Here is a 14,623-nt window from a genome sequence, read left to right as displayed (position 1 = left end):
AGAGGGTGTATTTTCTATGTATGTTTTTTAGTCAGCTGGACACCTGAGGAAGGGCAATACTTAGAAACCTTGTGCAGGGCCTTTTCTATATATTCAGCTGCTGTTACAGCATTACAATCAAGCAAAAGATGAATTCTGACTATATGTGCGTCTTTGGAAATTGTTTAAGGCGGTGGAACTTTGTTTTATTTTCAGTGATTCCTGAAAGACTTGTATCATGTTATAGCTTAGGAGAACTTTCTTTTGCTCAGCACAACAACGGTAACACGTTTAACAGGAAGCTAATGTAACACTAATCAATAAAGATACAGCACCAAGTTGCCTTCCATGGGGGCACGGTTTTAATACAGTCCATGGCTTTGCTTCCAGCATACCACTGTCCAGTAAGCCCTCTTCTAGAGGCATAAGAATAGTAGGAGCAGTCTCAGGGGCCCCCCAACTCCTTACTCTCCTTGTCTCCAATAAAGGGGCCCTCTCTTCTTTAGAGTTCTGAGTGACCTACATTTGCAGGCTGGCGGAACAATGGTGACAGACCGTGTGGGGTGGGGGGAAACATAGGGAGAACTCAACGAATTTCTGCTGGGGTGAACTCTGAATTCCAGTTCCACCCCTGCCCTTGTCTGTCTATAGTGTGTAAAAATTCCTATTGGACATGGGCAGCGCCACCCCCTAAAATTGTCTAAACACCCCCTGAGCACCTGCAACCGCTCCGCTCTCTCCTTTCTTTAGTACTACAAGAAAATGGCCGCCGATGTCCACAAATGCGGACATCGGCGGCCATTTTCTTGTAGCACTACAGAAGGAGAGGAGGCGGGGAGACACCTGACGCAGGAGAGGAGGCGGTAGCGGCCGCCAGCTCAGAAGAATGCACGAGCGGCGGGAGCGGAGGGGGGAGCAGGCTGGGGCAGCAATACTACCTACACTGGGACAGCAATACTATCTACACTGGGGCAGCTCTACTACCTACGCTGGGGCAGCTCTACTACCTACGCTGGGGCAGCTCTACTACCTACGCTGGGGCAGCTCTACTACCTACGCTGGGGCAGCCTACTACCTACACTGGGGCAGCTGTATTACCTACACTGGGACTACCTACACTGGGACAGCTGTACTACCTACGCTGGGGCAGCTATACTGCCTACACTGGGACTACCTACACTGGAGCAGCTCTACTACCTACACTGGGGCAGCTCTACTACCTACACTGGGACTACCTACACCAAATAAAATATTGGCTGAATACATTGTACTAGGGTAAAATTGTAAACGTTGCAATAACCGGGACAAATGAGCAAATAAAATGTGTGGATTTTAACAATGGTAACATGTATTATTTTAAAACTATAATGGCCGAAAACTGAGAAATAATACATTTTTTCCATTTGTTTCTTATTATTCTAGTTAAAACGCAGTTAGAATAAAACAATTCTTAGCAAAAAGTACCCCCCCAAAGAAAGCCTAATTGGTGGCGGAAAAAACAAGATATAGATTGTTTCAGTGTGATAAGTAGTAATAAAGTTATAGGTGAATTAATGGAAGGAGCACTGACAGGTGAAAATTGATATTTTTTTTTAAACCCTTCGAGGTGAGGTGGTTAAGGATCAAACATTCAAATGTTATTTTTAGTCAGTGCTCAGTCCATTCAAAGTATTTGTAAACTTCAAAGCAAGTTTAAATTAGACACTTAATCACTTCACAATGGCTCTTAAAGGAGAACATCATTCAAAACTTAAATGGTGAGATTCTTAGAGCACACAATTTGTAAGGATATAGCCATCTCTAAACTAAGGTCACTCTCTGAAGTTTCTCCATCAAACTTCCCCATAAACACTCAGCCTGGCTTTGCCTGTCAGAGCTGTGAGTTAGCAGAACAGACTTCAGTGGGGAATGTTTTGAGATATGGACAGGCACAGCATGAGGTAAGGCAAAAATTCCACATTCATGTAATAAAGACGCTTTGAAAAAATGGTGCATGGGGATTGTTGCTAGTAGAATACCAGTAAAATTATCGATATTCTAATACTTATTTCTGATAGTAAAATCTTTACTAATATTTTCCTATAATTTGACCTAACTCTACTCTCACACATAACCCTCCCTTTACTGATACATACCCCTTAACCCTTTCCCTACTGATACTTAACCCTTAAACCTCCCTCTACCGATGCCTAACCCTTAACCCCCCAGGTGGCACCTCACATTTTATCTCTCTCCTCCAAAGCCCCCCCCCTCCCCCGCCAGGATCTATACTGAGGGTTGATAAAAGTTTGGTAAATAAGTGACTGCATAACACGGATAATGCAAGCAGCATCATTTCTATGAAGATGTCTGTGTTGGGAACACAATAAAACAAGGCACATCAAAAAAAGGCAACCTTGGGTCAAACCTTCATTAGGTATACACATCAGGTGCTCTGACTAAAGTTTGAAAACACTAACTTCATGCTTGTTGCAGGTGAGTTATTCAGACAGTAGGATAGCTAGGAAAGTGGTATGGTTTAAAAGTAAATTAAATATGGCAGCCTCCGTATCCCCCTCACTACAGGATCACTTCAAATATATACCACTGTCATGTGATGGCTGCTGTATACATGCTTTCCTTCAGCCCTGGACTGCCAAGCACCATTCAGCATTGCACGATGTCTGGCTGTATAGTCAGGGTACATTGTCCCAAACGGAGCTGAAAAGAGGCTGTAGCACACTGTATAATAACAGGGGTGTCCAAACTTTTTCGACCAAAGGCCATAGCACTGTTCTTGAAATTGTTGGGGGCGGGGGGGGCAAACTCATAAAATGAAACACAATGCTTGCTGATTGCTGCTATATACACTATGCATATCGTACTGGTTGTCCCTGATTAAAAAACTAGATATGGACTATAGGTTTTTTTTTTACTCCAATGTGACCCCCTCAGTGGCACCAGTGTCCCCTCTGTGCCCTCTCCTGTCTCATAAAATTAAACATAATGCTTGCTGATTGCTGCTATATACACTATGCACATTGTACTGGTTGTCCCTGATTAACAAACTAGATAGGGACTATAGGTTTTTTTTTTACTCCACTGTGACCCGCTCAGTGGCACCAGTGTCCCCTCTGTGCCCTCTCCTTTCTTTCAGTGGTTCCTTCTCCTCCCCATGACTTATCTGTCCCCCTTGTGCTTTCTCCAATTTATTTGGTGCCACCTCTCCCCGTGCCCCCCTTTGCCTGCTTCTGTCCCCCTCCGTGCTTTCCCCTCTCCATATGATGGCTCCTCTCCCCATGTGTCCCCTCTTTGTCTCCTTCTCCTCTCCCGCTGTGGCCCCTATTGTCCATCGCTGTGCTTTCTCCTCTCCATCTCATCCCCCTCTCCGCCTCTTCCTCTTCCCCCCTGTGCACGCGCAAACACACTCACGCACACTTTCTCACACCCTCACTCACTACTTCTGCCTTCTATCCTCCTTCAACTCAGTTGGGACTCCTGCAGTCACATAGTCCTATAACAGTTATTATAGGACTACAAAAAAGGGCCACCAGAGCATAGAGTATGAAAAATAAGTGTGCAAATGGAAGCCATTTTTTGTAGTCCAGTAGTAATTTCTATAGGACTACATACAGGACAGCAATGAGGGAGGCAGAGCAACATCAAGTACTTAAATGGTGAGGAAAGCTTGGGGGCCACTGGAGAAGGCTTGGTGGGCCGTATTTGGCCCCCAGGCCAGACTTTGGACATGGCTGATCTACAACATAGCACCTCATAAGCAGTACCAAATGGGGGACAGAGAAAAAGAGCACAGCAGCAGTCACATGAGCACAGAGTCAAATCTGTAAACAATAAACATGAATAACTTGTCTTACTTACCTAAGCCGAGGCAGGACACCCTTAGGCCAGACTTGCCTAAGTTTCTGAAAAAGACAAAGATGTTACTTAAATGCATATTACAACATTCATATAACATACTATACAGTAACCATCCTAACCTGTAAAATATTTTACTAATGCTAAAAAGCACTGGATACTGTAAACTTTCCTCAGGAGTTCTCTTTTTTGTCTCCTTATTTGCATAATACTTTTTTACCACCACCTAGTACGCAAAAACATTACAGTATTGAAATTAAGCTGCAGTGAATTAGAAGTTAATATTTGATTAATATCTAATTTGTCTTTTTTTTTTTCTTTTTTTTTTGGGACTGGTGCTGCAATAGGATCGTGAGAGAAAGTCGAGAAGTATCAACTCAAAGGAAACTTATTGTTTCAAAAACACACGCACATGCTTGCAAAGGCAAGCAAATACCTTTATATTTATTTCTCAAAATGAAAATGTTACTTTACCAAAAAGATCATAATTATTAAATTATAAAGCACTGATATTTTCCTCAGCAGGTCACAGAGTACATTTCATGCCATTAACTGTACTACATGATTTAGGGCCCGTTTCCACTATTGCAGTTTCCGCCGCGATACCGCAGAGTTTCCCCGCACATGAATCGCACGGGGAAACTCTGCCATAGGGGATGACGGCACCGCGGTGGAATCGCTTGCGGGAGCGATTCGGCCGGAACCCCCCGCAGAATTTGCGGCGGAGGCTGCAAATCCCATAGCCGTGCATGGCACGGCTCATGGGATTCGCCTGCGATCCCGCCCACCCGCTGAGTGCCAGCGAGACGCACGCTGCACTAGTGGAAACAAGCTCTAAGGCCACATTTACAGTGGTGCGAAGAGATGGCCACTTTGTAATGCGGCTTACCACACTGCAATGCAACCCCTATGTGAAATTCACAGTGTGATGGGAGACTGCAGCATAATCGGTTAAAAACATGTGTTAACATAGACTGTATGCTCCACTGTATCCAACGCAATGCGAGTATAACAAGCTGTGCAGTGCGTTGACACTAAGCGCATGTTAGCAGTAAGATTGAAGCATACTTTTCATTTACCACATGCTTCAATGCAAGTAAAACCTGCCCCTCAGCTTTCCCGATCCGCTGAGTTGCAATCCTGCTGTCACAGAGAACGCAAAACAACAGCCACTCTGAACATGGCCTAATGGCCCATACTCACGGGCAGCAAAAGTGGCCTGTCGCCAGCACACGTGAGCGTGTGGGCGACAGGCCGGCGACAGCTCCTCGCCAGGTCCCTCCGCGTACACACGCGGAAGAGGGACCAGCGGCGCGACGGAAGCTGTCGCCGACTTTCCTCCTCCCCCCGCCGGAAGCTCCGCATACCTCAATGGAGGTTGCTGTCGCTAGTCCGCGTACTCACGCGGACTAGCGACAGTTGCGGCGGAGGTGCAGCGGCGACTGTCGCCAGGCGATTGAAACTTTCAATCGCCTGGCGACATCAGCGACGGGCGACAGTTCGGGGTGCGCGCCCGTGCGACGGCCCATACTCACGGGCGACCTGTCGCCGCAACACGCGCGCGCCGCGTGTTGCGGCGACAATTGTAGCCAGTGAGTATGGGCCATTTGAGCGACAATTCTGTTATACACTGTATTTCTAGGAATTGTGGGTAAATAGTGATTTAGTGATATTATTACATTCTGCTCAACTCCAACATCCTGAAAAGGGGCATGCCAGAGACTGGACTAACGGCACACAACAGCCTTGCAAAAATAACAGTCTCCAAGCTTAGGGATGTTCAATGAGATGCAAATAACTTCTTCTTGCATTCAAATTTCATCAATACTTTTTTTGTTTCATTTAGAACGTTTATTGGAAAAAATCTTAATAAACATACAATATATAGCCAGATAGACTGTATCAGCAAATTACAATAATGAATAAGTAAACAAGTATTCTTGTTATAAAACAGCCAGGATTACATAGGTAAGAGGTATCAAAACATCTTTAACCACTTAATGACATGCTGACTTATAAAAACGTCCTGCTAGAGCAGTGGTCCTCAAACGAAGGCCCTCGGGCCAAATGTGGCCCCCTGAGGCTTTTTTTACCGGCCCCCCTCACAAAAATTGTATTACTTATAGATGAGGTCAGCTACATCTTTAAATATTGGTGGTCCACATATAGAATAGCAGTGCTGGCACCACCCATCCACATGGAAGCCAGAAAGCAGTCATTCGCTGGTTTCCAATCAAATTCCACATCAGGTGACACTGCTGTCCACTGCAGGTTGTCATCTGGGTATGTTTCACTGTCTGGCCCGCAAAGACTTCTACATCAGTTTATGTATGTTCCGGCCCCCCAGCAGTCTGAAGTACGTTGACCCCGCCCTCGGTTCAAAACGTTTGGGGACCCCTGTGCTAGAGCCTCTTAATGGCTTCAAAACATTTTTATAAGTCAGACAGCGCTGCTGCCGCTGTGCACGCTCCCGTGGGTGCATGTGCGCGCTGCCGCACGTGCATCGTGGGTGCACGTGCGCGCTCCCGCACGTGCATCCCCGTGCGCGCTCCCGCACGTGCATCCCCTTGCACGTGAAAATAGTGACCCCCCTCAAAAAAAATACACCTTTATTTCCAAATGATATATTGTCACCATACTTTGTACTAGGGACATAATTAAACACTTCAGGATTCTGCGTACGCATAAGTACGCCCCTGAATCCTGAAGCAGTTTCCATACGAGCGGCCGTTCCATGTCAGTTCACGGAGGGTGTCTCCGTGAACACCCTGCGAGCCTCCAAACGCGGCTCGCAGGGTAAATGTAAACACGCGGGGAACATCTTCCCCGCTGTTTACATACATACGGCGCTCTTGCGCAGCAGCGCCGTAAAGGAGATTGGCGATCCCCGGCCTCTTACTGGTCGGGGATCGCCGGCATCTGACAGGCTGAAGCCTATCTGAGGCGGCACAGGACGGATTTCCATCCTGCGCAGCCCATAATGAAGAGGGGAGGGAGAGAAGGAGGCAGAGGGAGGAATAGCGCTGCGGAGGGGGGGGGGGTGTGAGGAGCCCCCCCCCCCCCCCCCCCGCTAGGCACAGCAGCGAGGCGGCGATCAGACCCCCCCCCCCCCCCCCCCCCCCCCAGCAGGACATCCCCCTAGTGGGGAAAAAAGGGGGGGAAGTCTGATCGCCCTGCCTGCTATCTGATCTGTGCTGCGGGCTGAAGAGTCCCCGCAGCACTGATCATCCAAACCACCCAAAACCCGGAAGTGGTTAAAATCTTGTGATAACCAGGATAAATAGGCAGATAAAATGTGTGGGTTGTATGTACAGTAGCAGTGTTTATATTAAAAGAATAGGGGATGAAATTGGAGAAATAGTGCATTTTTTCCTTGCATTTCCCTTTAAAATGCATAGAAAATGAAGTAATTACTGAAAACAAATATCAACCCCAAAAAGCCCAATCTGTGGTGAAAAAAACAAGATATAGATCATTTCATTGAGATTAGTAGTGATTAAGCTATTGGCAAATGAAAGGGATGAGCACTGAAAGGCGAAAACCGCCTTGGGGTGAAGTGGTTAAACAACATAGTAGAACGTTCAAATTTCATCAATATTATGTGTAACTTGAAACATCAGATATAAATATCAGAATAACTTCCTGTCAATTGTTTTGGTCCAAGTTCAAGCTGCATAACATTTACATGTAATTTGAATGCAAGGAAACATAATTTGCATCTCACTGATCATTCTTATCCAAGCTTTCAGAATATTGATTAGCAGTTTAAGCATCAAAAATTGACCAGCAATTACAGAATTACATGCTGCTTTTGCTTTCAGAAAACGGAAGCGATTCTGTTAGAAAGAGCCTTCTTCTGTCTTCACAACAATTATGAAAGATAAAATATTTTCACACGATTTTCTACTTGTAAGTGAATCTTTCCCTCTCTCACACAAAAAGACACAGAGGCTCTTATTCAATTCACCTTTGGTCCTAAGTTTACTCCAAGGAGATATTTCATATTCTGTTTAAATTAACTTTTCAGCAGTCTGCAATTGTTAAATTACCAAAAAGTATGAGTAAAAGTAATATCAAAAGCATTCTGAGTATTTTCTTGCTTGCTGGTGGCTTAAAGAAAACCTGTAATTAAAAAAATGTCCCCGGGGGGGGGGGGTACTCACCTTGGGTGGGGGAAGCCTCCGGATTCTATCGAGGCTACCCCTGTCCTTCTGTGTCCCATGGCGGTTTGTCTGTGCCCCTCTGAACAGCGGGGATGTAAATATTTACCTTCCTGTCTCCAGCGCAGGCACAGTATCGGCTCTCCGCTCGGAGATAGCCGATCGCTGTTGTTCCACTCTACTACGCAGGCGCAAGTCTCTTGCGCCTGCGTAGTAGAGCGGACCCGACAGAGATCTGCAATTTCCGCCTATCTCCGTGCTGAGAGCTGCAACAGTGCCCTCGTTTGAGCCAGGGAAGGTAAATATATCAAGCCTTGTCAGGCTTGTCGAGCCAGGATTGTGGGATGATTCGGGAGAGCCAGCGTTGGATTGCCTGCAGCTACAGGGATGGGAGAAGCCTCATTGGGACCCTGAGGCTTCCCCCTCCTGAGGTAAGTAGCCCCCAGGGGACGTTTTTATTTTATTACAGAGTCTCTTTAAAGGGTACTTGACTGATAAGGTGTGAAAGCAGGAGAAAAAGAAAAATGAATAATGGCATGCAAGTTTGGATGAGTTCTAAAAGAGATAAAGAAGGCCCCCACTCCGGACCCAAGCCTGATGAATGCATTGTGATACAGTGACCAGCTACATAGTCAAAAATATCCCAATTATAAATACACAGGCCAGAATATTTACAACGTTACTATCACTCTGTCAACAGGTCATTGCTCTGGCAACTTGTCTTCCAGTGAAAAAGATGCTGCAGTCTGGCAAGAGATAACAATTATGCCTGAAAACTGAGCAGGATAGGAGCTAAGTTACCGGTAACCCATTATAGTATTCAGCAAAATAAACATAAGCACACATGTACAACCACACAGAAGGACAGACTGCCTGGAATACATAATTCCGCCTCATATATAAACAATGGGCTTCATTCACAAAAGAGTGCTAACTGTTAGCACGGCCGTTTTCGTGCGAATTTTCGCATTGCACGCGCAAAATGATAATGGAATTTTCACGCGAAAACGATAGTGATTTCGTGGGAAAATTTGCGTTTGCGCGCGAAACCGGCCGTGCTAACAGTTAGCACTCTTTTGAGAATCAAGCCCAATGTGTTGTGATGAGATTTTCCTGTCTGAACTCCAGTTCTGTTACTATCTGAGCTAGAAGCTTGCTAACTCTGTGGTCTGAAAGCCAGCATATCTACTTTGCTCTAAAAGATTCCTCACAGCTTGAAAGCTACTATCCCAGAATTTTTTTTTTTTTTTTTTTTTTAGCAGATCATCACTGAAATGGTTAAGTAAAGCACTTTGTCCTGCTACTCAGCTTCAAATTCGCATCCAAACTGTAGATAACAGTATCTGCTTACATTCCAATGTTGTTACAATGTGTGTAAACACCGCGCCTGCCTGCTCGCCCTGTTTGCTGCCCGCTGCCCACATTTTGGGGGGGGGGGGAAGAGGCAGAAGGAGGGGACCCAGGTTAGGGAGGGGGGAGATATGTCCCCCCCTCCCCACCGCTATCCCTGCTGTCACCCCTCCTTCTAGCTACACGGGGGGGGGGGTACTATACTACCTAAACTGGGGGCCACTATACTGGAGGCAGCTAAACTGGGGGCCACTATACTACCCAAACTGGGGGCCACTATACTGGGGGCAGCTAAACTGGGGGCCACTATACTACCTAAACTGGGGTCCACTATACTGGGGGCAGCTAAACGGGGGGCCACTATACTACCTAAACTGGGGGCCACTATACTACCTAAGCTGGAGGCCACTATACTACCTAAACTGGGGGCCACTATACTACCTAAACTTGGGGCCACTATACTGGGGGCAGCTAAACGGGGGGCCACTATACTAGCTACACTGGGCCTAGGGGTCACTATACTAGCTATACTGGGGGCAACTATGGGGGCCACTATATTACCTATACTGGGGGGGGGCACCATACCAGCTACAATGGAGGCTACATTGGGGGCAACTATACTATCTAAACTGTGGGCCACTATACTACCTATACTGGAGGGCAGCTGTACGGGGGCCACTATACTAGCTACACTGGGGGCAGCAACACTACCTACATTGGGGGCAGCAGCTATGCTGCCTATACTGGGGGCAACTGCTAGCTACCTATACTGGGGACAATGGCGGCACCGGGGGGGTGCTTTGGGTGCTGAAGCACCCCCCAGCGTGAACTGACTTTCGGCATCTAATAGATGCCGTGTCAGTTCACCGCAGCGGCAGAGCAGGGCTATAGTATAATGTCTGAAACCCTGCTCTGGCGACTTTGGGAGTTTCAGTTGCTGGCTGCAGAGGATCGTGGGAGCTGCGCACCGGACGGAGGCCGGAACAGGAGCTCTGCTGCAGGTGAGTAAATTTATTATTTTTTTTTTAAATTTATATTAGCAGCCAGGTGTAGCGTTTATGTCCTGGCCAGGTCTGCTACACGATTGAAGTGTTTTCTGGACTGATCTGCCACAAGTTTGCATGTATTTTCTGGTCAAATCTGCTACATGATTGCATGTATTTTCTGGGCAAATCTGCCGACATGATTGCATGTATTTTCTGGGCAAATCTGCCGACATGATTGCATGTATTTTCTGGGCAAATCTGCCGACATGATTGCATGTATTTTCTGGGCAAATCTGCCGACATGATTGCATGTATTTTCTGGGCAAATCTGCCGACATGATTGCATGTATTTTCTGGGCAAATCTGCCGACATGATTGGACGTATTCTCTGGGCAAATCTGCACACATTACATTTATTTTCTTGAGAAAACCTGCACAAGTATGTGAATTTTCTGGGGAAAGGGTCACCAAAACTTGGGTCCACTGTCTTTGCGTTGCACTTTTAAAGGGAACCCGAGGTGAGAATAATATTGAGGCTGCCATATTTATCTCCTTTTAAGCAATATCAGTTGCCTGACTGCCATGCTGGTCCTCTGCCTCTAATTCTTTCAACCATAGACCCTGAACAAGCATGCTTGTTTCTGGTGTGATTCAGTTCGCTACTGCAACCAAATAGATCAGCAGGGCAACTAGTATTGTTTAAAAGGAAATAAATATGGCAGCCTCTATATCACTCTCACCCGGGTTCACGTTAAATTACAGTTAGCTCCGCCCTCATCCAGTCATGGCCACGCCCATTTTTTTAGCGCCACCCATTTTTTGCCCCTTTACTTTTTTTTGGGGGGGGGGGGGGGTCATATAATACCCAGCACCGGGTGTCAAATGCCCTACGTACGCCACTGGCTCATTAGAAGATGTTAATATATAATAAAAAGCAGTTTGAATAAAATGCACTGACAGCTTTTAGGGCACGATAAACCACACTTTGGAAACTTGTAATTTGTAAACAGACTTATGCACAAAAGCAATTATGATAACTGTAGAAGTAATAAAAAGTAGGGAAACACATTCTTATTGAATGTTATGACGGAGTTCCAGACCTCTTTAATTGATTTTTTTTTCACAAATACAAAAACACTGATTGATAAAGAGCTTTACTAAGATTAGTTTCTGATGTCCACAATTTCAGGAAACCGTTTTCTCAACAGTTACACGTTTGACCGATCTGTATGTGCTATCCTATGGAGAGGGGAGGGGGAAGAGGAAAGGGAGGCCCCCCCTCTTCAGGTAAAAACAAAGTTATTATTTAGTAAAAAAAAAAAAAAAACCTGTTTCTATTTACTCAGATTATGCTGGGTGTAGAAGAATAGAGTAACTCACACCATGTTCAACCAAACAGAAGATCTACCGCAAAAATATGCTCAAGTTACAGTCAATTTCGATAGAAACCAGGCAGCTACAGTATAGATGTAAAAAGTAAAATCAACAGGAATACAAAACAGCAGGACAGACAGACAGATAGACCCTTCACCAAGTAAAGCAGAAACCCCCAAAGTATATAGAAAAAGGAAGGAAACAGTCACAAGAATTTCATGGTGGCATTCAGAGTTTGAAGAGTTATGATGATGCTCCAGAATAGGATGACATGACTACATTTGAATAAATGTTGATTTTTTCCCCAAGAATAAATGTAGATTGGTGATCATGGAAATAGAAGACATGCCCTGAATAAAAGCCGTAACACATCTTTTGGAGCAAAAATGAATATACCAGTAAGGAGCACATTTAAAAGTGGCACCAGGTATAATGGGCACAAGGGAGTTTAGATATTGTTCCCCACACCCAAATTATGTATGGAAGCAGTATGGAAGCGGAAGCCACTGCAGAGTCGCAATGGCTATGAGCCTGTAATTGAGGCAGCTGCTGCCAAAAACTGGGCTGCAGTGGCTGTGTCTATATAGGGAAGTGAAAGTGTTTCCAATATTCTCACTGAAATCAGGCACCCAGCACCCAAATTATCCTCCCAACACCAGGGCTGTGGCGTCTGAGTAATTTTTAGTACCTGGAGTTGGAGGTTTCATAAACCGAGGAGTCAGAGTTGGATGATTTTTGTATCCACTCTATAGCCCTGCAAGGGCTGGACTTGGAGTCAAGGAGTCTGAGCAATTCTGGGTACCTGGAGTCAGAATCAAAGGTTTCATAAAGTGAGTGAGTCAGGTGATTTTTCTACCGACTCCACCATAGCCAATAATTACATTGTAGGCTATGGCGGCACCCAAGGACCAGCTAACGCCCATAGGCATCAGCAGGTCTTAAGTGGGTTACCATGGAAACGGCCGCTCGATCGAGCGGCCTTTCCATGTCAGTTCACGGAGGGTGTCTCCGTGAACAGCCGGAGAGCCGCCGATCGCGGCTCGCTGGCAAAATGTAAACACGTGGGGAAGAAATCCCCGCTGTTTACATCATACGGCGCTGCTGCGCAGCAGCGCCGTGGCGTAGATCGGCGATCCCCAGCCTCTGATTGGCCGGGGATCGCCGGCATATGATAGGCTGAAGCCTATCCTTCAATGCGCAGGACGGATATCCGTCCTGCGCAGCACACAGGAAGAGGGAGAAGGAGGGAGAGGGACGGAGCGCTGAAAACGCTGCGGAGGGGGGCTTTGAAGAGCCCCCCCCCCCCCCCCGCAAAGCGCAGCAAGCCGGCGGCGATCAGACCCCCCCAGGAGGACATCCCCCTAGTGGGGAAAAAAGGTGGTAAGTCTGATCGCCCTGGCTATTTCCTGATCGGTGCTGCGGGCTGGAGAGCACACGCAGCACCGATCACAAGAAAATCCCTTGGTGGTATCCCTTGGTGGTTAACTGATTTGCCAGTAAGACACTTTCTTATTTTCATAGAAACAATATAGCAGCCACAGGGCTGATTTCATCTCTCTTTAAGCTACATAATGAGGGCTATTGGAAACAGATCAGTACCAACATTGGGGGTTTGATTCACAAAACTTATTTGATGTGCATAATTCAGAAAGTGCTGCAGTGGCGGGACACGTAGGGTCTTTACTTCCTTACACTAGAGCTAGGAGGAAACCCGGGATCAGGGACGGGGCCAGGACCAGCTTGTGTGCTGTAGCTCCCCCCACTGCATTGTAACAGCATAATTACGAGGCGCAGCTTGGTTCCAGAGGGGATAAAAGTTTCGGACTTTGTCCGACACTTTGTTCCACAAAGGGTGACACTGTGCTGGAATAGATCCGGCAAAGGTGCCCCAAGTGACGAGCTCAAATGCGGCCATGTAACTTATTGAGGATGGGGCCATTGGCAATCAAAGTTTTGGATCTAAAGGGGCTGATGCTGTGCCAGATTTTATTAAGCAACAGCACCACCAAGTGGCAGTGGTGTAACATATGAATGGAAAGGGTTAGGAGAGAGGTTGAGGCTAAACTATTGATATGATCTCTCTTTTTCAGGGTGTGATCAATTGATTTGGAAATTACTCACAAGTGAAAATGATGCACAAGACACGTGTGTAGATTCTATAATGTCAAAAACGAATGAAGTGAATGTAGAGATGAAGGTAAACAAGTCAGTTTGGTAAAACAGATGCTTGCTGTTATGCCCATCAGTGTATTAAGTGGAATCATGAGATTACGCCATCCAATCCCCTTGCCCTGGCCAAGCTGCCAGAGGTTGAATGAGAGGCAAAGCCTGCTCCTCCGCACTACACATGCTGCTGGAAGAGTTTAATTATGTCCTTCAGGCATCAAATGTGAGCAGATGTAGAGACATTTCTCAGTTCTCTGAAGTGTTGCTAAGACAAGACGAAGTATACAGAAATCATTCCAAGTGAAAATAATAGATAATTAGATGAGGTGATAAAGGTATAGTCCAGTCAAACATAAAAAGTGTAAATGAGAGAAAAACAAGAAGCAGTTAAACTTTATGTCAAAGAAATTTGCAGTTTCAGAAATGCAAGCAGCTCAATTTTAAAGAAGAGTCATGAGGATTCTTATATGTCACTAAAGCAAAATCACTCACGTATTTTCATTTTACAAATTTCTTACAGTACTGGTACATATGCCACAGTGCTTTACAGAGAATATTGAACAATTCATATCACTAAACCAACTACTTCCCTACCACAGGTTATTTCCCCTTAAAAACCACAGCAATTTTCAGATATCCTTTCCTACCATCCATTCACCAATGACTTTTCTGCTGCTTATCACACCAAAATTATATATATATATATATATATATATATATATATATATATATATATATATAATTTTTTTTTTT

At 45.6% G+C, this 14,623-nt stretch overlaps 1 protein-coding gene across 6 annotated transcripts in view; it reads right to left on the bottom strand.

Annotated features, from left to right (window-relative positions):
- KCNAB2 (potassium voltage-gated channel subfamily A regulatory beta subunit 2) overlaps window positions 1-14,623 on the bottom strand; it is a 420,882-nt gene that overhangs the window by 98,474 nt on the left and 307,785 nt on the right. For all 6 annotated transcript variants that reach the window (XM_068240498.1, XM_068240500.1, XM_068240499.1 and 3 more), the window contains one exon: window positions 3,838-3,881. In XM_068240498.1, coding sequence (XP_068096599.1) covers window positions 3,838-3,881 — 44 coding nt within the window. The remainder of the gene's footprint in view (window positions 1-3,837; window positions 3,882-14,623) is intronic.

The sequence above is a fragment of the Hyperolius riggenbachi genome, chromosome 6 (genome assembly GCF_040937935.1).
Source record: "Hyperolius riggenbachi isolate aHypRig1 chromosome 6, aHypRig1.pri, whole genome shotgun sequence".
In the NCBI taxonomy this organism is placed as follows: domain Eukaryota; kingdom Metazoa; phylum Chordata; class Amphibia; order Anura; family Hyperoliidae; genus Hyperolius; species Hyperolius riggenbachi.
The sequence above is the reverse complement of the archived record's forward strand: the minus strand, read 5'-3'. Positions and strand labels throughout refer to the sequence as shown.